Genomic DNA, 23,883 nt, shown 5'->3' with positions numbered 1-23,883 from the left:
ACAGTGAATAAGCATAGAGTACTGCTCCAGCAAGAGGCTGCAGTATCGTGTACCCAGAGATCTCTCTGCATGGAGATACTTCCCTAGGAAAAAAGGTTTTATTTTTTTTTTTTTTTAATATGGCAGAGAAGGCTTAGAAGAACTGGAATCATTACGGAATAATTTTTTACAAACAGATGTAAAAGGGTTAGTTCTTCAGTCTTGCATCTTTTCACAGCCATAAATGAGCAACACTGAGGAACAAGCATAAAATGTTATCACCAGTGTAAATGTCTGGTAGATTTTACTTAGAGAGTTGGCTTCTCCTGCATTAGGTGTCAAATGGAAATGGGAGACAGAGCAGACTCTGGAACTGAGAAAAAGATGCTGCTTTCACACAGTCAGTACATTGTTTGGTGCCTGTTTTGAATGATTAAGTAACTAATCTGATTCTAAAAGCATGCCTTTCTACTGCTTTGGGTTGAGGGCCTGATTACAATTCTTAATTAGTTACCTCAGTTCCCATTGATTTCACAGAGAGTTAGGACACACCAGTATCTTTGTGATCAAGCTCTGCATTCCGTAGCCAGAAGACACTTATGTAGGCCAGGCACTGGAGGGTGTACGAAACATTGCACAATGTTACTGCAGGTTACGTTATGAGGTTAATTAATAAGGGCTATGCTCTGGAGATATTGTGGCTCTTGAATTACCCTCCTTCCTTTTAAGGGAAAGAGCTAAGGGAAATTTAATGTTTTTAATAGACTAGAAAAAACATAGAAAATAGGGCTGAAAAGCAGCTCAGGAGGTCATGTAGTCCATCTTTCTACCTCAAGGTAGAGCTAGCTAAATCTGAACCCTATTCTGAGAGGTACTTTTCTGACCTCGTCTCTAAATTGCTGGCAGTGGTGATCCTGCACCTTCCTTATGCAGGAGTCTCCTCCAGTCTCTTCCAGCTCTTCGTAGTTTTAGTTACAGGTAGAAAGTTCTTCCTGATGCCTAATCTGAATCTCTCCTGTTATTTTTTTCAGCAGTGTTTGTCCCTCCCTCATTAACACAGAAAACAGTATGTCTTCATCTGCCTCACTGTTTCGTATGTGAATTGCCATGCTTCCTTATGTGGCATCATTTATTCATGGGTAACATTTTCTAAACTTTTGGTCATTCTCATTGCTCTCTGACTGCTTCTCTCTAACCTTTGCATTTTTAAAACTAAGGTCTTTATTGCAGTTGAACTAGTTTAGCTATTATATGTATGGAGGAAAAGAAAAAAATAATCAGAAAACAGACATCAGCCTTGAATCTAGTGGGTGTATGGATGTACAGAATGGCTTCAGCTTCAGTGATCTTTTCGTGAGTAACCACTGCCTGTGCAGTAAATCTCATCTCCAGCACGTGTAGGGTAATACATGGCCCTTGAGTGTTGACAGGGCTGTAATTCACTGGAGGGCTCTGCTGATGTCATTGGCTTGGGAATGGTACCAGGGGCCCAGAAGTGAACTGGGGCGTGCATTCACTCTTTAGCCATCTGTTGTTTTTTTTATTATAGTCTTCAAATTTGTCATACTTTGATCTTACATATTTCTCTTAAAACCTGAATAGCTTTTATTCCCCCTTCCCCAAGGGAAGTGAACTTGTAACCAGTAAAAATACAGGAATGGCTGAAGGAATACTTGTGAAGGAGTTGTCTCGATGTGAAAATTGTGGTGCATGTTTGAATTTCATTCTGCCAGTTTCTATCTGTCCTTTTCTAAAACTCTTTTCAGCAAGCATGGTCGGCAAGCCTCTTGCTATTTCTATCCTGGATCTCTTAACGCACAGAAATTACTCATGGAGCATTGAGGGGTTTTGTGCCAAAAAAGCAAATGGATGATTTTTTTAAGTCTCTTCTGCATTTGCCAAGTTGAGAATCCTGATATGGTGAGTGGCTTAGGCCTCACTTAGGTCTGTAGCAGATGAAGTTCCTTATAAAGGAGTTACTAATATTTGAATTTACTGTCCATAAATAGGAAAGTCCTCATTACTTATTCCACTGTATGATGATGCATTGTATCAAGTTGAGTCCAGCACAACTTTCAGATAAATTGCACTATATGTGTAGTTTTGTACTGAATTATATTCGCTGCTGAGTGTTGCTGTGATATGTGTACTGTTCCTTTTAAAAGAGGGGTAAAAAATCAGGTTATCAGAGATGGTTTATGTTTAAAATTCATGTAAGAATTCATTCATTCATTCATGATAGAATGGACTTATGTATGTTTTATTAGTTTAAAAGCAAGATAAAATCATAGCTTAGAGTTTACATATTATGCATGAATAGCCTTGAAATATTGTGCTAACGGTATAAAGGAGAGGGCAGTAGGCTGGCTTTAAGAGCATGTTCTGAAGTTATGTTATGAATTTTGCCTGAAACAGAGCACTGAGTCTGTATGGAGGCGGATGTAACTTCCACTGGAAGTCTCAATCCCAGCCATGCAATGGACTTGATCTAACAGCATTTTTCCGTCTCAAATTTATGTAAATCAAAGTGTCTCCCTGAGTACTCCCACTTACTAAAGGCTTTCATCAGGAAACAGCATAATATTAAATACATGTAGTGAGAAATCTGCTTGCCTTTTTTTTTTTTTAATTGGTTTCTGCTTCAGATTCTTTAAAATATGACACTTCAACAGGCATTTTATTTCCAACAGCGAAACTCAAGAAAATATAGAAAGAGACTGATTATTGGAACATCCTGTAGTACAGCCAGCCCTTCCCCACACACACATACCTTATTTCCCCTATTTCCTGGCCATTTCACATTTCTTGTCTTTTTGTGCACTTTCACATCATAGAAATCTTTTGTGGAGGAAATGGTTTGTCCTGGAAGGATGTCCAAAGAAAATGCTGGGAGGTTTTCTCTGTTAATCAGCAGCTTGGCAGACTTGGGCTCCACAAAGCAGACGTGTGACTGGAGGTGTGGGTTTGCACTGGGTGTGCCTGGGCTAGGGAGTGGGATGTGTGAAATTGGAAAGAGATGATGAATGGAGAGGATAGGGAGGAGCAAATGGCTGGTTATTTCTACCATCTTGGTCCCATATCAAAGGCTGTGGCAGATATAGGACACAGAAGGATTTGCAGTCCTGACTTAATGTTACTCACTGTTTCTTTTTCCAATCAGTCTTTCTCGCTATTTTCCTTTAATAAATTCTAGGCAGTAGCTGCAGTGAAAGAGAGATACTTTCTACCTTGGAAGTGAAATATATTAGCATGTCAGCCTGCCTTATGAATGAAATGCCTGAGACACGATGTCTTTATAAGAAAGATGTCTTTAATTATTGTTATAGCAAGTATGCAAATTAATCTCAATCTTTCTATTGTTTTTTTTCTTTCTCTCTTTTTGGTAAGGATTTGCAGGTATCTAAACCTGAAGAGTTACTCAGACAAGTCTTATTGTACATTATTGTTCTCTTCCTTGCAAACCTTTCATAACTGCTGCTAAACCTCAGAGAAAAGCTTTGATCACTGAGGTGTTAAAATCAGTAAGATTAGGTACTGTTTTCAGTTGGGATCACATTAAACTCAGCACATGTACTAAATAGGGCACATATACTCCTCCTTTTCCGGCCTTAATAACATTTGCTATCAAAACAGACATTTTCTAACAGGACTAGATCTGTATTTAAGAAATGGCTATAAATACTAATATTTTTTCCATTTTCCTTCTTGGTAGGTAGATAGAAGCAACCCATTTTTTGGGAGGAAGAACACTGAAGGAACACTCCTTTGTTCCTTTATGACATTCCTGCAGCAGAGGGAGTGTACCAGAGATATAAAGTCTTCCATCAAATGTAGAAACCCCTTTCCCTCATGTCCAGGACTATGATTGTTTCCTGTGATGCTGCCTACTGAAAATTAATGACATTTTCATAGTTTTATTTAAAAAAAAAAAGGGGGGGGGGAGAGGGGAAAGAGAAGACATTAAACAAATAAAATAATGTAGCGCTCTGGATCAAAGACCTTAAAAAATATATAATTTACCCTTCTGTGTTGTCTAAATTAAGCTCACTTTTTCCTAATATAATGGTGACTCATAGCTAGAAGGCAGAAGAAGAGCCTCATGAAAGAATTGTGCAATACTGCATTACTCTTGACAAGCTATGCTAAATATCAAGACTTAATATATAGCTATAAACAGGGGACTCAGGCACTTTTTGTTATGGATTTTTCAGGCCTCCTGTCATGGGCTGTCCGCGTGGGTAAGAGACTATAGACTGCGTTGGCTTTGAACGTCAGAGAGAGATGGATTTTCATTCTTGAGTGCGTTGTTTTCCCCTTCTTTGTTTTGTGGCTACTTGAGCTAATGTCTCTATTTTATCGTCACAAGCATTTTCTTTTGCTGCCCTCTAGCCCTTATGAGAGTGTGCCAGTGCTAAGGCTCCAACCTGGCTATACTTTATTTGGGAATGAATTGATTTTTTGGCTGTCTTTGGTACTAATAAAAAAATCTGTAAATCAAATGCATGATCTCAGCATAAATGTGGCAGGGCTGATGATTATATAACCAGCTCTGATCAAAAAGAATAGGTTGAATATTGAAAAACGCAGTTTTGATTAAAGGGTGAGGTTTTTGTCACTAGTCCATTATTGTTTTCTAACAAAACTGTAACATATACTTATTTAATTTCTCTGATCCCTGAGGAGTTCATGTTGTTGCCTTTGTACTCCTCTGTATTTGATTTTGGTACAGCTTATTAATCTAACATGAATTAGGTTTTTAGTTTTGAAATAGAAAGCCAAAACTAATGAATGCAAGTCTAACAAAAAGATAGTATAGATGCAACAAGCCTTTTTTTCTGCATATGTAAAAATCTATAATGTTTTAAACTTGTAAACGTTTTTGGATGTGGTCTTTTTGCTCCTACTAAAGGGAATAGTTGAGTTTAATTATGCAGGGTGCTTAAATTTGCATTTCTGGAGGTTTTTAGCATCTTCAGCTCATGAAGCATCAAGCCCCTAACATTTCCTTCTCAGTAACTTCAGGAAAGCTTTGGATCTAGATTACTCTTTCATACCTCCTGTAGTTTTTCATCTGCTTTTTACAGTACTTTTTAGAATAACATTCAGGATAATATTTGTGACTACATGGATGAAGCAGGCTTCTTCCTCTATGCTATGTAAATTATAGGAGCAACTGCTAATTGTCTGTCCCACCTGTGGCACTAATTTTCCTGGTTCATTACTGCAGCTCTCATTCTATTATCCCAAGGCAAAGAAATGATAAAGTCATGAGGCACTGTGGAACCCAGGAACCAAAACAGGAGAGAGACAGATGAGGAGTTCACTGAAGTAAATACTATGATACTTTATTAGGTAGTCTTAATTTTGTAACACGGTGTCCTTTCCCAGCACTTTCTGTCCAAGGATTAAAACATATTTTTCAGGTGTTTATAAATTAAATTTCACAGTACTCTTCTAAAGTTTTAAGGCAATAAACCTATTTGACACCTGGATGGATGGATGTGTAGAGATTAAATGATTTGCTGGCAGAAGTGTCATTTGTCAGATGCAGAACTGGGAGCAGTGTTCAGTCTCCTATCACGTTACATCTTCCAGTTTACTACCGCTGTGTTATTATAACTTAAATCTTGCTTTAACAGTAACTTTTCCTGTGTTATCTCTGAGCTCAGCTGGTGTTCCTAATCTTTTTTTTGCCTCGGTATATTATTTTCAATCTAACCAATCACAGTTGTGTCTTTTAAGTTGACACCATGCATCATTAAAAAAATCTCTCAATGCAGGTGCACTACCTGTATTTTTAGTAGAAAACTCTCTGCCCTTGAGGCAGTCTTTGTGCTGCCTGACTGTACTGACAGATCTAACTGCATGCAATTAGCAATCTTTTACGGCTAAATCCAACAAAGATAATTCATTGCTATTTTTCAATGAAGATTTAGGATACAGATTTATTGATTTATTTTTTATTTTTTTTACATCTGGTGCTTTGACAGTTAAAATTTCTCCTACTCTCGTGGCAGTTCTCATGGTCTGGCTAAACTCTGACAGAATTTTCTGTTCCAACTAAGAAAATATTTGTATTTAATCTTTACTTGATTGCCACCTTCTGAATTCGTTCTTTTGTGATTACAGAATTGCTGTTTTAGTTTACTGGTACCCTTAGTCCACAGCTGTGCCATGCGGAGGCCTCTTTGTTTCTTTAGTTTTTCAAGGCCATTCTCATTGGTAGAGTTGGTGCTGGTTTTGTGTTTCTGGGGCAGAACTGATAGAACTTTGTCTTTTCAAAATAATACTTGGCACAGTGTTTTAATGATGTGTTTTCTGGGTTAGCTATGTGCTTTTGTGTGACCTTTGATCTTCTGCCTCTTCTTTTTCCCAAGAAATCTGTGGGGACTCTTCATACTTAAGCACACATATGTGTGTGTATCTATATATATTTATATATAGATATGTATTTCAGCTACAGATGTTGAATATTCTCCTTCAAGAGGAGAGGCTGAAGGAGCTGGGTCTCTTCAGCTTGGAGAAGAGGAGACTGAGGGGTGACCTCATCAGTGTTTACAAATATGTAACGGGTGGGTGTCAGGATGATGGAGCTAGGCTTTTTTCAGTGATATCCAGTGATAGGACAAGGGGCAATGGGTGTAAACTGGAGCATAGAAGGTTCCACGTTAACATCAGGAAGTCAGTGTCTCAGGATGATGTTAAAGAATGGTGAGAGAAGGATGATGTAGACTGGGGGATGAGGTATCAAGGCAGACATCATCATAGAACGTTTTGGGTTTGAGAGGACCTAAAGATCATCTAGTTCCAATCCACCTGCCATGGGCAGGGACACCTTCCACTAGACCAAGTTGTTCAGGCCCTTGTCCAATCCACCTGCCATGGGCAGGGACACCTTCCACTAGACCAAGCTGTTCAGGCCCTTGTCCAACCTGGTCTTGAACACTGCCAGGGATGGGGCAGCCACAGCTTCTCTGGGCACCCTGTGCCAGTGCCTCAACTCTCATGTGGAAGAATTTCTTCCTAATATCTAACCTACATCTCCTGTGTTTAAGTTTGAACCCAGATGATTCTAACCAATCTCATTTTTATTGAAAGCCCATCATAGGTATAGAAAATCAAGATGATCTCCGCATTATTCTGGTTAAATTTTAGCTTGGATAACTTCAATTCATGTATTCCAGCTGTTCTTTCTAGCATGGTCCATTTTTTTGCTGTTTGTTGAAAACAGTTGTGTAATATTTCTATCTATGGTTAGTAATTTGCTGTTTTTCATCCAAGGTAGCTCATATATCACTGCTGGTAGAAGTAATAATTTATTTCTAGATTCAAAATCATTTGGGCATATATAAACTGCTGTACATATAGAAGATAAATATTTGCTTCCAAAGTTTCTTTATTCTTATTAATGTTTTGATTCCATATTCTCTCTGCATATTGCTCCCTGAATGCGTATTACCATTGTAATTTATAATGTGACTCCAAAGTAACTCTCTTAACTGCTGGTTATAACTGTGACACTGTTCCATTTGAAGAAGGTTTAGGCCTACTCATCACCGAGGGTGAGTTTTTACTAGTGTATTATTTACAATCCTGGTTCATGGAGCTTTAAACAAGTTCTGCTGTGTTTGAGCAAGACTTCTTCTGATCTCCGTAAGTTTTTGCCAGATCCCAAATTAACTTCCAGATAATGATGCTTGTTTGCATTTATCTTCCACAGTGATAAAAACCTAAGATTTAAACATATATTACATGATACTGTATATTTAACTATACACAGGATGGAACTAGGTCCAGGCACATTAATAATGCAGATTTTCACCCTCTTTCTACTTTTTATTTTTCTCTGGCTCGTGCTGTCTACAGGCTATTGTGTGCTGCCTCCTAACAGAGTCTTTCTTATATTTAGAGCTCATGTCTTCTGAAGAGATCACAGATTTAATAATAAACTTACAGGAAAAGATGGCAGTCGTCTGGGGTGGGGGTGGTGTATGGAGGGAAAGAAGAACTGTTGGGTTATTCTTACATGAGCTGCAAGAGATGGAGAGCAGTGTTACTGCTTCTGAGGTAGGTGAATTGAATGTGTTAATCCAACATTGTTCATCCAGAATAAAGTGGGAGAAATAACATTTTAAGTAAAGACTGATCCTTTTGCATAAGCAAAGCCCTAAATTCTGGTGAATTGGCAGGTAGAGTTTGTGTTGTATTGAGAAGCCCGTGGCAGAAAAACGGTGTCTATAATCTCTCAAGATTTACTTTGTAGTGTTACAGCTATAAAAGGTGACAGTTCTTATTTTCTTGTTTGACCTTACAACAGTGATTGGAATATGTACAGAGATTTCTTTTATTATGATTTCTCTTTTAGAATGCTGCTGGAAATAATTCTAGGGCATGTTTTCCAAGTTTTAAATAATTCACTGTCCCTTTCAGGATGGAAGAGAGGCTACAGCACTGCAGACTTGTTTGAAATCCTCAGCTTGTTCAGAATCAATTCATATAGCCTTTGTGCGCAAAAAGAGCTATATATAGACATGTACTGCAGGCAAGCTGTATGTTTTGCAGGCTGAGGACCTGCTTCACCCAAAGCAAAAGCCAGTATTCTTCATATCTTGAGCATGGTCACTCCCATGACATACGGCATCTTGAATACAGCTGTCTCAGTAAAATCAGAGCGCAGATTTTAAATAAACCTCGGAACTGGGAGAATGGGGAAGCTAAACCAAGGAAGGGGGAGTAGGGAAGCACAGAGACTTGAGCCTGCTTCATGGGTTGGATGCTATGGCTCATTCCTACAATTTAACATGCGATGAAGCCAGTTTCAGGTGCCATGGCCTGAAAGTTGTTGCCTCAACCTGTTTCTTTAACATTTTGTAGGAGGAGGTTTGTTTTTCTTACCTTTCCAGGTTTTCATTTTTTCTTCCCTGTACTCTTTAGAGATGCTACAATTTGCAGCATTTCCTGCTGTAAACACAGAAAGCGGAAGGTGAACTAAAAAAGGAAAACTCATTTGCCTTAAGCTTATGTTGCTACAACTACTCCCCCAGTTCTCATCTCTACCGCATTTGAGTGTAAATCTCTCCTTGTCATTTGTGGGTATGTTTCTCCTTGGAAGATTAGTGAATTTCACACTGGTGTGATCCCCTGTGAAGTCAGTACAAGGTGGGAAAGCAAAAGCTTCCCCCAAATTTCTGCCCAGGCACAGCTCAGGAGATAGTCATGTTATCCCATCAGTCAATCAAGACATATTTGAATGCATCTTTTAAGCCACAAAAAGCGTAAACTGAGCTAGTGCCTTTAACATAATCTATCAAGTATTGTCAAGATAATTTCTGTCCCTGTTGTTTTTTGTGTGTTTAATGTTTTCTGATGTGGCCTCTTAAAAAAGAGGACTGGAGGAGAGACAGGATTTAGGAATTCCATGTTCTACCCCTGAATGTGAAGTTGGATTTCCCATGGTAAAATGAGGATAATACCTGTGCATTTTTTCAGCTAAAGGGAGGAGGTATTATAGGCAAAGGAAACACAGAGTTTAACACTGTGAGCTGCTTTTAGCTCATTAATTGACAGGTATAAAGCCATGCTAAATAACGTCTCAATAAATAAGTTCTGGTTAATAATACTGAATAGCAGTTTGAATGTGACTCGTTCAGTCAAGTCACAGTCTGTGCCTTCTTTTCTTTTCTTTTTTTCCCCTTTTTTTTCTTTCAATAATGGGCTGTATTCGGAAAACTCTCTCCTACCTGCTCTTCATGAATGGGATTAATGAAGATGAATAGCCGTAGGTTTGCCTGTTGCCTCTTTAGGAAATCTTTTAAACCAGGATTGGAAGCAGAATATTTTACAGCCTGTGGAAAAACCATCTGAAGGCTGCCATTGTGTTGTTCAGGCAAGAACAACTGAGAGCCCTAATGCATTTTATCTGCTGTTCTGTTCCTCAACACTATAAATAATTCAGATCTGTTGGCTTAACTACTACTGGCAACTGTTATTTATTAAGAATGACTGAAATAACTATGTGGCTCAGTAGAACAGAATGCATTAGGGATTTTAACACGAAACAGAATAGCTAAAACATTTTGATTATCCTTTAAAGAAAAAACCTAAACCCTAAGCCTGCCAATATTCTTTGCAATGCTGTAAAGGGTGAATGACAGTGGGAGTTAGGATAGGATCTTTCTGGAGTAAGTAAAAGTTTATTCCTTTAAAAGAGCATGCACCCTGATCCTAAAGCCCCATTTATCCCTCTGGTATCTTGTTCTGTGTGCATTAATGTTGAAATTGAGGTTCTAATAAAATCTTTAATTTTCCCCACTATATGATGTTTGGATATACTTGTACTTATACGTTTATCAATAAAATGTTTTTAAATGTATTGTATAGTCTTCTAATGTTTGCTTTTAATTTGATTTCTCTTGCATGTCATGCTCAGGAGAAAGTAGATAGAAAAGCAGCAGTGTTTTCTGGTGATGAATGCAAGTAAATTGCTGTTCTCTTCTTCCATTCCTGGTTTAGGGGTGGTTAATAATATCTGGCCCTTGATGCTGTTCATCATTAGAGTTGAAATTGCTTTTCAGAGGTCAATATCATTATCCCTATTTTGCAGAGAAAAAATAAAGTCACTGGGAGGGCTAAGATCAGGCAGGGTATTGCTGCAGCAGAAAGAGAATATGTTACTACAGAGTGGCAGATACTTGGCTATATACCATAAGATGTATTACTGTCTAATGCCAGAATGCTTTTGCAAGTCAACTGATCATAAATGGTGCATTTGGAATAATTTTTTTAGCACAAAAAGGTTGACATCCAGGACTCAGATGACTAATTATCTAATCGTACATCTGGCATAAACACCTAAACCATTTGAATGATGAACTGCATTTCACCAGGGTGAGAAGGGAGGGAGAGAACATTCTCTGCTGACTCAATGGTCATCAGTCTTCTGGGGTGTGTTTTGCCTTACGTTTGATATTTGTTCAATGGGTTGAAGGAAGTTAAGTGATCAAATGTCATTCGAAAATCCTGGCCTGCAGCTTTTATTTTTTTCCTGTTTACAAGAAGACAAATATTATAATGCAAGCGCAGTTATTTGGGGGCCAGTTCTATGTGGTTTTACTGAAAGCTGTTCGTTTGAATGGGCACTGTAGATTCATTGTCTTCAGCCTGCTTTAAAGAAGTCATTTTGCATTTTTTTTTGCCTTGATGATCTGCCGTAGAGATGAATACAAATGAAGGGAGTGGTGTGCGCTGCTGTGCAGCATTTGGTGTCATTTGCTTGAGATTAAGTCATTAACTATAACTGCACATACCATTCTTCTTTTTGACTAGTAATCAGAGGACTTCAGCATGTTAATCAGGTCTGAAATAAAATAGATGCTCTGCATTGGGTGTTCTTTTGTTTTTCTGGACACATTGAATTTGTACAGTTCTATGTCTCCAGGTTAAGGGAAGTATCAATGGAAGGTTGTTTTTAACAGAGGGAAAAACTAGGAGATGAATCAGTAGTAAGTAAATTATATAGTTTTAATTAGAAAGTTTTCTGCAATGTGAACTTTTCTAGATGATGTGTCATTAGTATTTTATAGTAAAGAGGAATAATCAGCAACTCCAACTATAACATTAAATACCTGAAATAGAATATATGTAAGTATTTTCAGCACAAATTTGGACACACTTATTGATTTCAGACAGCATCTCGTTCTGGCTTGACAAAATACAGAATTGATAGATTAAATCTTAGGTATACTGTGTACGGTTTTATGCTGATGTTGGCACAATTTCAGGTGTAAAATTAAATTACCTTTTCCAATAAGGCAGCACAGATTGAAGCATGGATTCCTTTCTTTGCTAATGGAACTAGTAGAAAGATATTGAATTATGCTGACTTTCAAATTGACTGAGAGCCAACAAGAGAAAAATCAATGACATTTTTAATGTCCTGTAGAGCTTTTTAAAAGGCCTCACTCTAGCAGAGAAACTCATCGTGAGATAACTGTTGTTGCCATAGGTTTTGAGTTAAGGAATGTGCTTCTTCAGGTAAGGGTGCATCTTTCCTTACTGTTCCAGACTTGGAGGTGCTAAGTAGGCAGTGACTGATTTTTGGAATGGCAGCCAAAGACTCTGGTTACAAGGTATGTGTCACTCAAATGCTAAGCATTTCTGTTGGAACAGAGAATGCACTGTGTAAATGTGCAAAGTAATCCATGTCAAACAATAACAAACCCCAAAAGGATCTTTTATCTCAGCATAAATTCCTGAAAGTCACATGTAATTCCAATATATAATCTTTATTTTTATTAATTAATGATAGCATAAATACAGATGGTTTTTTAACTGTTTTTGCATTTACATAGCTGAATTCTAAAGATCTAAGCTTCATAACACATGCCCATCAAGTGGCCTGCTGGTATTTTGAAAAAAAAAAAACTATAATATTTTTATACTTTTGTAAAATACATTTTATAGCGGTAATTAAAATGATATAAAAAAGGCTATCCAATCCCTCAGAATCATGCTGCTCAGAAAAGGTTCTGATTTAGATAGGGGGAGACTGCTGTATAGCTACATCCGTGACCTCTCTGTATTGTAACTGAGGTTCACGGATTCAGGTCTATTCCTGTAATAAAATGATATCTCTTTTCATTCCTTCAAAGTCTAGGTTTACCTTTCTTTTAGTAACAGATTGGTATGATACGGCTGTGAGGACTCTAGTCCTGGAATATGATTTTCAACAGCAAACTTATAGCTTCAGTTCTCTGATGTAATGAAAAAATCTATCAAACAGCCACTTCTGGCAATTCAGTTGGAATTCTTGCAGTAATTTGGCTTTCAGCTCCTGGAAGATTCACCTTGGGTTTTTAAGGATTGCTACTGCTACAGTAGATGACTTCTGTCGTTCTAAAAGCAGCCTTTAATGTAGGTAGCATCAGCTCGACAGAAACTGAAATACAAGTAACCTCAAGAACTGCCATATTGTGACTATGAGCTAGAGAAATTGTAGAATTAGGCTTCCAAGATGCTACATATCTGGGAGAAGAAACTGACCCCCACCTCACTTCATGCTCCTATCAGGTAGTTGTAGAGAGCAGTAAGGTTCCCCCCGAGCCTTCTCTTCTCCAGACTAACCCCCCCCCAAGTCCCTCAGCCATTGCTCATCACACTTGTGCTTCAGACTCTTCACCAGCTTTGTGGCCCTTCTCTGGACCCGCTGCAGCTCCTCAGTGTGTCTGCTGTGGTGAGGGGCCCAGAACTGCACACAGTGCCGAGTACAGGGGATGATCACTTCCCTGGCCCTGCTGGCTGTGCTGTTTCTGGTGCAAGCCAGGATGCTGTTGGCCTTCTTGGCTGCCTGGGCTCACTGCAGGCTCACGTTTAGCTCCAGCAGTCAGCACCCCCAGGACCTTTTCCGCAGGGAAACTTTCCAGCCGCTCTTCCCCCAGCCCATAGCATTGCAGGGGGTTGTTGTGGCCCGAATGCAGGACCTGACACTTTGCTTGTTGAACCGCATCCCATACCCTTGTGTGAGCAGTTTGTCCTGTAAAACGGATGGTGACATGCTGGGCTCCAGTGAAAACTGGCCTTGCTGGAGAGGGGAGTTGGGGGACAGAGCATGCACATCTGCAGGGGGCCTGGGCTTGCTCTTCCTGCCGCTCATGGTGCGGTGTCTCTTACTTGGCCTTTATTTAGCTTCTGGTGAGAAAGATGCTTGCAGTAGTGTGCTGGGAAGTCTGTGTTAGACGTGTTCTGAAATACATTGGTGTGAGAGAGATCGAGTGTGTGTGTGAATGTAGCTGGAAGGGCGCCTGATGGTAGGTTTGGCACCCACTGCCGAACCCAGTGCCAGCTGCCTCCAGCCCTCACAGGCTGGGAATTTGAGCTGCACTCACCTGCAGTGCTTTGACTGGAGAAATGAGGTAGGATATCCCTTTGCATCCAGGTCTCCCAGATAGTCAGAGAATATATGAACCATGCTCTTGCAATCATGCTTTTGCATAAGCAATTTTTTTTGTCTTTATATTTTTCATCATTGTGCCAGTATTTTAATTTTGCTCTCTGCCCTGATTTTTTTAGTTAGTTTGATATGCCAGGCAGTGCAGCACTTCCTTTATTTCCCTGTGTATAATATCCTATCAAAACCCCCTGACAGATGAGTGCAGCACCCAAGCGTGTTTACGGGATCAGTGCCAGCACACTCGTAATTGAGTTCTGTGGTTTTGCAAATGTTTCCCATCTGATCACCAAACGTGATTTCCTAGAGGTTTCCATTCATACCTATTTCATGTATCCTTTACTGAGGAGAGCATTCTGTTGACTCATGCCCTCTCATTAAAAATGAGGGAAGAATTTGAGTATTTTTTTAATCTCAGGTTAGATCTTAATTTGTAAGCAAAGACCCAATGGCTTTGACTTGCAGTGGTTTACAGTTATAGAATCATCGAATCATAGCATAGTTAGGGTTCCAACCCCCCTGGCATGGGCAGGGACACCTCGCTCTAAACCATATCACCCAAGGCTTTGTCCAGCCTGGCCTTGAACACTGCCAGGGGTGGAGCATTCACAACCTCCCTGGGCAACCCATTCCAGTGCCTCGCCACCCTAACAGGAAAGAACTTCTTCCTTATATCCAGTCTAAACTTCCCCTGTTTAAGTTTTAACCCATTACCCCTTGTTCTACCACTACAGTCCCTAATGAAGAGTCCCTCCCCAGCATCCCTATAGGCCCCCTTCAGATACTGGAGGGCTGCTATGAGGTCTCCATGCAGCCTTCTCTTCTCCAGGCTGAACAGCCCCAGTTTTCTCAGCCTAATAACAATTAATAGTTAACAGGTTATTTCTGAAGGCATTTTTAAACTGTTGTTCTTTTTGTGTTTTTCTTGGGGTTTTTATTAAGGTGGTTATTTTACCTTTGTCATAGCTGTCAAGTATGAGTTTCATATAAGGTTTTATTCTGGTTTATGACATAGACTTTCAGTGATTGCAGCTAAGTTAAGAACTTGTGTTATTCACCATCAGCAAAAATTTCAAGCCTAATAAGAATTTGTGAAAGGAAATTACTGTTTCTACAAAAGTTATTTTATTCTCATTCAGTACATTTATCTGTGGAGTCGTTAGTGTGTTATCTGATGAGCAGTGCACCTCTGTATTTATTTATTATTTATTTACTTAATGTCTAAGATGGACTTAGCTGCAGCAGAATACCTGTATAAACTTGATTGTACTCCCTAGAATATGGCAGTGAGCATAATGAAAAGGTTAAATATTTGGTAGAAAAGAGGTACCATTGCGGTGTCTGTATCGAATAAGGGCATGGTAAGCACATCAGAAAGAGTATATTTTCGTAATGGTTGTGTATTATATTTCTGTTGCTTACAACTGTCACCACAAGGACAGAATAATTTTGAATGTGACCAGGCAGCTGTCTCTGTGAAGCCTATAGATAGCAGCTTCCTTGTGTAGCACATTTTCAGCTCCTTCAAACAGATTTATCAAGCATCTTTTCAATCTCAACACTGCCAGCTCAAATGACTTCTCAAGGAGCTTTGGTTATGCAATCTTCTATAAGGTGCATTGTTTTTATTCTGCTTGTTTGTTCTTTTGTGTGTGTGTGTGTGTGCACTGGGTTTTTTTTTAGTAACTCACTGCAGCAGCTAAAATCTAGCGCAGGGTTTCACCATGTGTTAGGAAAAAAACCCATACTTCATTTGTCCACCGTGACCAGACTTTAAATAAGCATCAAAACTTTCACCAGCTGTGCAGAGCTGCAGAACAGCTCAGGTCAGAGTGGTGAGCTTGCAGGGGAAGCAATGCTTTCTGAGCAGGGAGAACCTGCAGAGACAGGAGCTGGAAATAGCATTCACTTGGCATAGCTAGAAGATTCATCCATAATCATTTTGGGGTTTAAAGACTGCTTAGCAGAATAGTTCTCTCTGGGTTTTGTCTCGCTTACAGAGTCAGGAGATAAGAGGAAGCTCCTCAGCTGGTCCCCTGGCTTTCTGGATGGCCACTGAACAGGAGGCGGCTGAAGGGAGGGCTAGGGAAACAGCTGAAGGATCTTCCCAAAGAATTTCTCTGCTCATTACTGCTGCAGTTCACAGCATGAGAACTTCCAATAATAAAGACTTAAAAGGCTTCTTCAAAGAGCTTCCAGGCTGTATCAGAAGCTCCATCTGGAAGAATTCTCATGAGACTTTAGGGTGTTTTGTAAATACAAGCTGGGGACAAATGAGGTTTTTCTTAAACTGAATCTTGCAAAACTTGCCTTCTAATAAGACCTTGCAACAGGCCACATTAACACAGGAACAGGAGCATTTACCAAACTGCATCCCAAGTATAATGTCTTTCTGGAAAGGGTGCAGTTAGCTTGTCATCCCTACAAAGTCTTTCACTAACACAGTAAATTATAGGCCTTAAGGGAATGTGTTGTACTTGCTTCTTTTCAGGTCGTGTTCTTGGTCTTGGAATCTTGGATTGCTGCGTGAAACCATATACGATGCTCTGTACTGTTTGCCTGTGGATTTGTGTTTCAGCAGATTGAATAGCATTTCTATTTAAATCATGTTTCATTCTAACTAAAACAGTTGCTGTTCTGTAGTGTCAGGGGATTCCTGAGATAATAGGAACACTGTATGTTTTGTGATTTACTGACCTCTTTGGCCTTTGAAAGGCACCAGTACTTTCTGGTCCATTTTCCTTTCTTTGTTTGGGTTAGTGAAACCTTAACAATTTGCCATCAGACCGTAGCAGTGTTAATTATTTTCAAGCAGTGGTGGCACTAAGTTGTGTATTTTGGTCGGGGCATCAATGTGCCTTTAGCATTATTTTGCCATCAGTAGTGCTAATGCTCCAGCGTTACTGAGTTTTGAGAACTTGATGTTTGCCTTTCATGGCTTTCCTTTTTTGAGATGCATCAACTTTTCTAAAAATGTGTTTATGTCATGCAGTTGTTCATGACTGTTGAGTCCACTGCCTGCATCAGACTGTACGTGCCTGTCTAGAGTTGTTTGCCTGGGTATTCCACTTAGCACTTCTGGCAGCGTACGATAACAGAGAATACCAAATGAAAGTGTGAAAGCTCCATAAGTCTTGGATAGATTGAAAATATCTTCCACTGTCATATTGGTATTTTTCCCTTCAGTTGTGCTCTCATCTAGAAATCTTGAAGACTTTTTTACAAACACTGAATTAAGCCTTCTGTGGCCTGCTTCCTTTTCCTCTCACTGGTGAAGTGACATTATCATCCCTTGTTTGTAGATGAGGAATTGATGGTCTGAGTGATGAAGTGACTCGTCCAAAGTGGGCTGCTGAATTAGTGGCATAGCTGTGAATAGATGAAGGCATTTCTAGCTCCGTGCTAAACAAGATCGTGCTCTCCCAGTTTCAATTTGTCATAACTTAATGACTAATAAATTTTGAGCATCTAGAATGTGGCAGAAGAATTTATTTTCAGCCAGCAGATAATCCTTAGTTATGCCAGCAGCAAGATGCAGTGCACCTCCGATGTCCACATGAATCCTGTCTGCTGCTACTTGGTTTGTGTCAGAGACATGAGGACTACAAGAATGGCAAAGTCTGATCATTCAAGGGTGGGTCCTTGCTGTTTTGTGGGATGCTGTAGGTGCTCACCTGAATGTTCACTTTTGTGATAAGAACAAAGATCCTAGAGCTGATTCTTCGTTTGTCTTGGTGTAACTAATGAAGTGTCCAGGTAATGGTTTGACTTGAACATCTAATCTATTGTAAAAGAAGTTAAAAACCTCTGGTGCAGTCTGATGTTCCTTGAAGGGGAGAAGTAATTCAACTACAGTCCTCTCAGGAGCCAAGTAAGGGAAGTAAATTTTGAGTTGCACTAATCAGGAAGAGGAAGTTATCTGTCTGCATCTGGTCACTTCCCTGCTTACATGGCATAGTCCTGTAACAGCTACATAAGAAGCTTTGTGATGAGCAAATGCCAAGGGCAATTAATTCTTTGGCAGGCGGCTGTTATTATTAGGACAAAGAGTGGCCAGACAAAGAAGGAAAGCCTTCAGCTGATTTATTTTTCTCTACATTTTCCATCAAAATTGATGTCACTCGAATCCCAATGGTAAGTTTTCATACAATAAGAATTGTAAACTTGCCATCTCTTTTTTTAGTAGAAGACCTTATATTAGATTTAGAGGATAGCTCAGAGAAAATGTTTGGAAAGTCTTCACCACTTTAATGCTCTCAGGAAGGAGCAGAGTTGTGCGTTAAGCTGATAACATAAAAATATGTGAGCTGAGTTAAGCCCACTTCAGATTGTTTTTCCTCAAACTTAATTGATGGAAACTTTCCCACTTTTGGGCTTGATTTATTACCTTAGTAGAGTTATTCCAGGTTTGCTGCAATGCAACTGTGGGTGTTCTAAACACACCCACGCTGCCAGAGAATCAGGAAGGATGTACTTAAAATCCTTTAATTTATCTGGTAACATCTTTAGCAGCTTTTTGTGTAGGTTTAGTATTGTAATGGAAATGGACTCTGGATACCTGAAGAGCTCCTGAGCTAAAAAGCTACCATTGGCTGTAGGGACATGTAAATAGCATTTGGAGCTGACTGGGACAATACTCTGACCAGCTACATAGGTTGTAAACGCACTTTTCAATTTTGTAATCTGTCACTATGGTTAAAATAGTACCTGAAATTCCAGATATTAATTTTCATTACTCTGGTCACCATAGGTGTGTCATTCCCACCTTCCAACCCCAGGCAGAGCAGAGGTTCCTCATGTCAGGAGGTGGTGTTTTATGTCCTGAGTCTCTGTTTTAGCCCCTGAGTCTATTTTAGCCACAGTTGTTGCTTCAGCTCGTAACCAGGTTCCCTCTTTGTGCATCAGTGGATGTTCCTGAGGGTTGTTTGAAAGTGACCCAAACCAGGTTAGGTTTTCCTAAAAACGTTCGGCACTGAGCTGGTGAGGGCAAGCCTTGGTCTGGGGAATGAGCTCGGATTCCTGCAGATGCTGGCACTGCCTGCTGCCTTGGCACCTGAGGCAACCTCTGCCTGGCTTGAGATTGTAAATGTTCTCGGTCTGGGTTCTTCTGTGCATTACTGAGGCTGAATCTTCATCTTTCTCTGTTTTTTTCAGAGCCTTGTCCTCCCAGTGTTGCTAATTGCTGATAGAATTATTCTGTCCCAGCCATCGCAATCTCTGGCTTTTTTGGTAATATGGAAATTGCACATAACATGAACAGTAACCAGTATCACTGCTCTGGAGTATTTGAGCTAATAATAGAAATGAAAAGCCTGCTCTTTGTGAGCTAAATAAAGGCAGACAAGACAAGATAGAAAACCAGCTTCTACACACCCTAGAAGTAAAAGAGGTCCCGGTGTGTTTTCCTCTTGCCGATTACTCTTACCACCGGGCATTGCTGTATGTAAATAGGATCAGAGTTCCCGTGTTGTGCTGGGAAGAGCCAGTCCTAAGACAGCGGATTTCCTCCAGCAGTCATGCTTCATTAGCGCGCACGTTGCTGAGGCTTGGAGGTGCTGCGTGAGCAGAATACTCTCCTGCTAATTCTAGGAAATACTCTTACTGATGGTGCAGGATCGTGGTACGAGTGGCTTTCTGAGTAACTTCAAGGGTCAGAGCTTCTCTTGTGGCAATATATCACTTGGGCAAAGCTATTTATTGCTAATCTTATATTTAAATGATTCGTAGATGTGTTGAATAGTAAATAATGAGGTTTGGAGGACTTATTTTGCATAAATCTGTTACATAATGTTACTGATTGGAGCAGCATTTGGTATCAAGTATCTGGAAAAACTTACAGTTAAATGGCATTTCAAAAAACTCAAGTCTGGCAAATCTGATTTTCTCCTGGAACTCGGATCTCCATGCGGAAGCTGTGGTATATGGGCCAGTTTAGGGTGGCAGTTGGCTTTCCTGGCCAGTGAACTTTATGTGAATGCAAGTGACAGTCACCATGTGCTTCTCAGGCTCCAGCATGAAGGCTGATGAGTCCAGTTGTATGTGTAGAAGTTTTTATCCTCTGGATCTGGTTGGGCTGATTATTCTATGCTAACACCCCTTCTCCAACCGTGCTAAAATCATGTGAATGGACTTACTGGGCATAAGCAGAAGAAATAGGCTAAGGAAGTATATGTGCTTATTGCATATTCCCTGAAGTAGCTGATGCAGAATTCTGTTGTTGATGGATGGTTTCTGATGTGGTCCTGCAATAGTAGACATGTCTTACGGAGGACATTGTTAACCCTGATGATAATGATGGAAACTGGAAGCTTCAGGCTGTGTCAGTAAGGAACACCCAGGGCAGCTAAGGCAGACCAATGGGAAATAAAAAGTCATACATAGATTAAGAGGTATTAAACCCATCTTGAATGAGAAAGTGTACATTAAAGTGACTTGGTTTACTATAGATTAATTAACCCTGGGAAATATCAGGCTTAATTAAGCTACAGTGAGTTAAAGCCATTTTACTGTTGATAGGGATCATTCATGAGGGAACTTTTTAACCTTAGGCACATCAACTTCTAGCCTTCTATGGGTTTGCCTTAACTTTCAGTGCCCCTTGGTGAGGTTTTGGACACTTTATCTGAAGGGGGCCTACAGGATTGCCAGAGAGGGACTTTTCATCAGGGACTGTAGTGATAGGACAAGGGGGAATGGGTTTAAACTGAAACAGGGGAAGTTCAGTTTATATATATAGATATAAAGGTATAAAGAAGAAGTTCCTTTACTGTAAGGGTGGTGAGGCACTGGAACAGGTTGCCCAAAGAAGTGGTAAATGCTTCATCTCTGCTGGTATCCAAGGCCAGGCTGGACAGAGCCTTGGGCAACATGGTCTAGTGTGAGGCATCCCTGCTCATGGCAGAGGGCTTGGAACTATATGATTTTAAGGTCCTTTCCATCCCTAACTATTCTATGATTCTATGATTCGCTTACCCTTCAGAATCATGAATCCAGTTCTTAGGAGAAACTGGACAGAATGAGCTCAAGATAAGTGTAATGCGTATGTAGGAAATGTATGCTAAATAGGGGTTGTATGACAGACTCTGCAGGGGGGTAAAGTCTAGATTTAAAAAGCATTTAAATAGAGGTTACAAAATGGAATGTTTAAATTTAAAAACCAGAGACCACAGGAGTGAAACAGAGTTCCTAGAAGTGTTGTTATGCATTTCCGACTGCAAGCTACCTTGCTCAATCAGATGAAAATATCTTTTTGTGGGTTTCTTTTTGTGTTTGTTTCTTTTTTTTTCTTTCTTTTTTTTTTTCTTTCTTTCTTTTCCAGTAATTGCCCTTCATTTTTGGCTGCTGCTTTAGCTAGAGCAACTTCAGATGAAGTCCTTCAGAGTGATCTTTCGGCACACTATTTGCCAAAGCATGTGGACAACGCAGATGGAATCATACGTAAGTACATCTGCACGTGATGATGTACAGTTTTACATGGTGTGGATCTCTCATTTACAGTGTATACTGTAACACTGCAGATGATAATTGATAGCTTTTTAAAGTCAGCATTACCTTGAGTGGTCCATCTGGTCTGACCACTGGCATGGTACTATATTTTCCTCAGATTAGTTCCTTCTACCAGCTAGCTAAATGAAGTTGGACTAGATTTCTTGTAAAGGAATATCCCATATTGACTAATCCCATAAAAAGATTAATGGAGAATCCACTGCCACTCATGGTAGAGCTAATGTCTAATTTCTTAGTCAAAGTTTTCTCATCTTTAAGCATTGTCTAGTTTCAACTTTTACTATTGAATTCTGGTTTTAAATGTGTCTTTCTCTGATTGTACTTGATTCTTTTATCAAATTTTTGTTCCTTAAGACCGAGTGGAATTCAGGCCTGTCTCTTAAGTGCACCTTCATACCTGGTGGCCATGAATTTCTTTACAAGCACTTTAGATTATGTGGTCATCCTGGCAAGTGCCAGTTGTCCTCTTTCATCCTTAGAGCAAAGTCACATGTATGAGGGAAGAGAGAATTTAATTCTGAGTCATTTCAGTCAGCATAGTTTTTACTATGGTTTTTATTTTTTATATAGTTTTAGCAAAGGATAGGATAAAGATACTTGGTGCTTAAAAGGAAGATTTCCTTTTCTCCATTTTTTTGTCTCCATTGCAGCATCCAGCTCAAAGTCATGCCCCTAAAGCATGTCAGGATTCTGTTGACCTAAATAACCTTGCAAAACTTTCTGAGGTGCTCGGTACAATGAAGAACAATGTTACTCAGATGTATTGAGAGGCATTCTGTCATTTTTATCTGGAGTATACAGTCACCAAACCATTTGTTCATTCCTTCCTTTTTTGACTACAAAAAATGAGTAAATGGTTCTGGGAATAGGTAGGATATATAAATCTGGCTCTACAAAAAGGAAGATTCTTCTGTGTTTCTCAGAGGCCTTTGGAAACCTGAGAACAGAAAAACATGCCATGGGTTCTCTTTTTGTAGGTATTGCTGCCTCCTCCTGCTGAGCAGGTAAATGGAATAGATTTGTCATTGTTCTGGCTGAGCAGCCTTCATTAATTCAAATTGAGATCTCTGAGACTTGCATAAATATTTGACAGTCTCCAAGGAAATGTTGACTAAGCCTCCACACAGAATAACTGAGGAGTTCAACAAAAGAAAAAGAAAAAAGAAGGAAAAAAACCCCCAAAACCCAACCCACGACAAACCCATCACACCTACAGGGTTTGCCATTCAAATACATCTAAATTTGTAATACACAGATGCAAACATACATTGGTATGTGTACAGACAGGCAGGCACTAAAAGTGCACTCCCGATGCACTACATTGAGGTGAATTGTCACGATGAAGGTACTTCATTATATACCTCAGTGAGCAGAGTTCACTGCTTATCCTAATAACGCTTGGACTGCTACAGAACATGAAACCATGCTGAATTTTGCTAGCTGGTTTTGATTTATGTTTTTCTTATGAACCCAGCAAGGATTTTACTCTGTGTAATACAAGGAAACATTTACCTGATTTGCCTCAAGTTTGGATTTGCTGGAAGAAAAAAAGTAATTCCAAATTTCCTTAGTGACACATTTCACTCTGGGGAATGCAGTGCCACAAATCATACTGCATACTTAGGAGTGATAAAAGCAGTTACTGGTGCACTGGTGGGAAGGAAATAAGAAGCTTTGTGAAAGAAGAATGCTAATCTTAAAAAAAGGAAATCTATTTTGAGTCCACAAATATAGAATATGGGCCTCTTATGTTTGGGGTGACCACGTGTGTTTGGATATCAAGAACAAAACCTAAAAGTCATAGGCCGTGGGAGATTTCTTTTCTCCAGTTGAACTGGAGAGGAGCAAGAGAGCTTCCATGAGAACTAAATGCATTTGTTTTCGTTTTTTTCTTTTTGAGGTAAGAACCTTTAGTTTTCTTCTTTGAGGAGGAGAATATTCATGTAGGGGTTTGGCCTTGTTAAGGAAACCACCAAAGGAGCCTGGATAGTAGGACCACATTATGTGGTGAAGGTATCTACAATATCCAGCAGACATCACAGAGTCCCATTACCCAGTCTTTCCAGGATCTAGGAGATGTGATTACTACAGCTGAGGAGGTCATTGACTAGTCAGAAAATGGAGCTCTTAGATTAAGGAAAACCTTGCTCATTGGCTTGCTGATGTGTCTATAAACCTGAGTACTAAACCTGTTGTCACGCTACCTGCGTCGTCAGGAAAAGTCTTAAAATTCAGGTACTAAAAAGCAGACTGATTACTGGTATTCTTTCTCCCCTAATTTTGCCCTAAAAGTCAATCTTCTTTGGGAACAGTAATGCCTGAGCTGGATTTCCCACGAGCTGTGGTACAATTAAGTGCCACTTCCAACGCTGGGGATTTTGGAGCAGCAGGAGGGAAATGAAATTCTCCATGACACAAGCGCAGTGACAGCTGAGTCAGCTCTGGCTCAGCAC

At 39.7% G+C, this 23,883-nt stretch overlaps 1 protein-coding gene across 1 annotated transcript in view; it reads left to right on the top strand.

The window, feature by feature from the left end:
• The window catches only part of PPM1E (protein phosphatase, Mg2+/Mn2+ dependent 1E), a 67,529-nt gene that overhangs the window by 33,461 nt on the left and 10,185 nt on the right, over positions 1-23,883 (top strand). Inside the window, exon 2 of the mRNA XM_061363571.1 lies at positions 21,243-21,361. Coding sequence (XP_061219555.1) covers positions 21,243-21,361 — 119 coding nt within the window. The remainder of the gene's footprint in view (positions 1-21,242; positions 21,362-23,883) is intronic.

Source organism: Neopsephotus bourkii, unplaced genomic scaffold (assembly GCF_033783945.1).
Source record: "Neopsephotus bourkii isolate Nb327-2 ecotype Australia unplaced genomic scaffold, CSIRO-AGI_Nbou_v1 NB_1154, whole genome shotgun sequence".
Taxonomy (NCBI): Eukaryota; Metazoa; Chordata; class Aves; order Psittaciformes; family Psittacidae; genus Neopsephotus; species Neopsephotus bourkii.
This window is presented reverse-complemented; position numbering and strand designations above follow the sequence as displayed.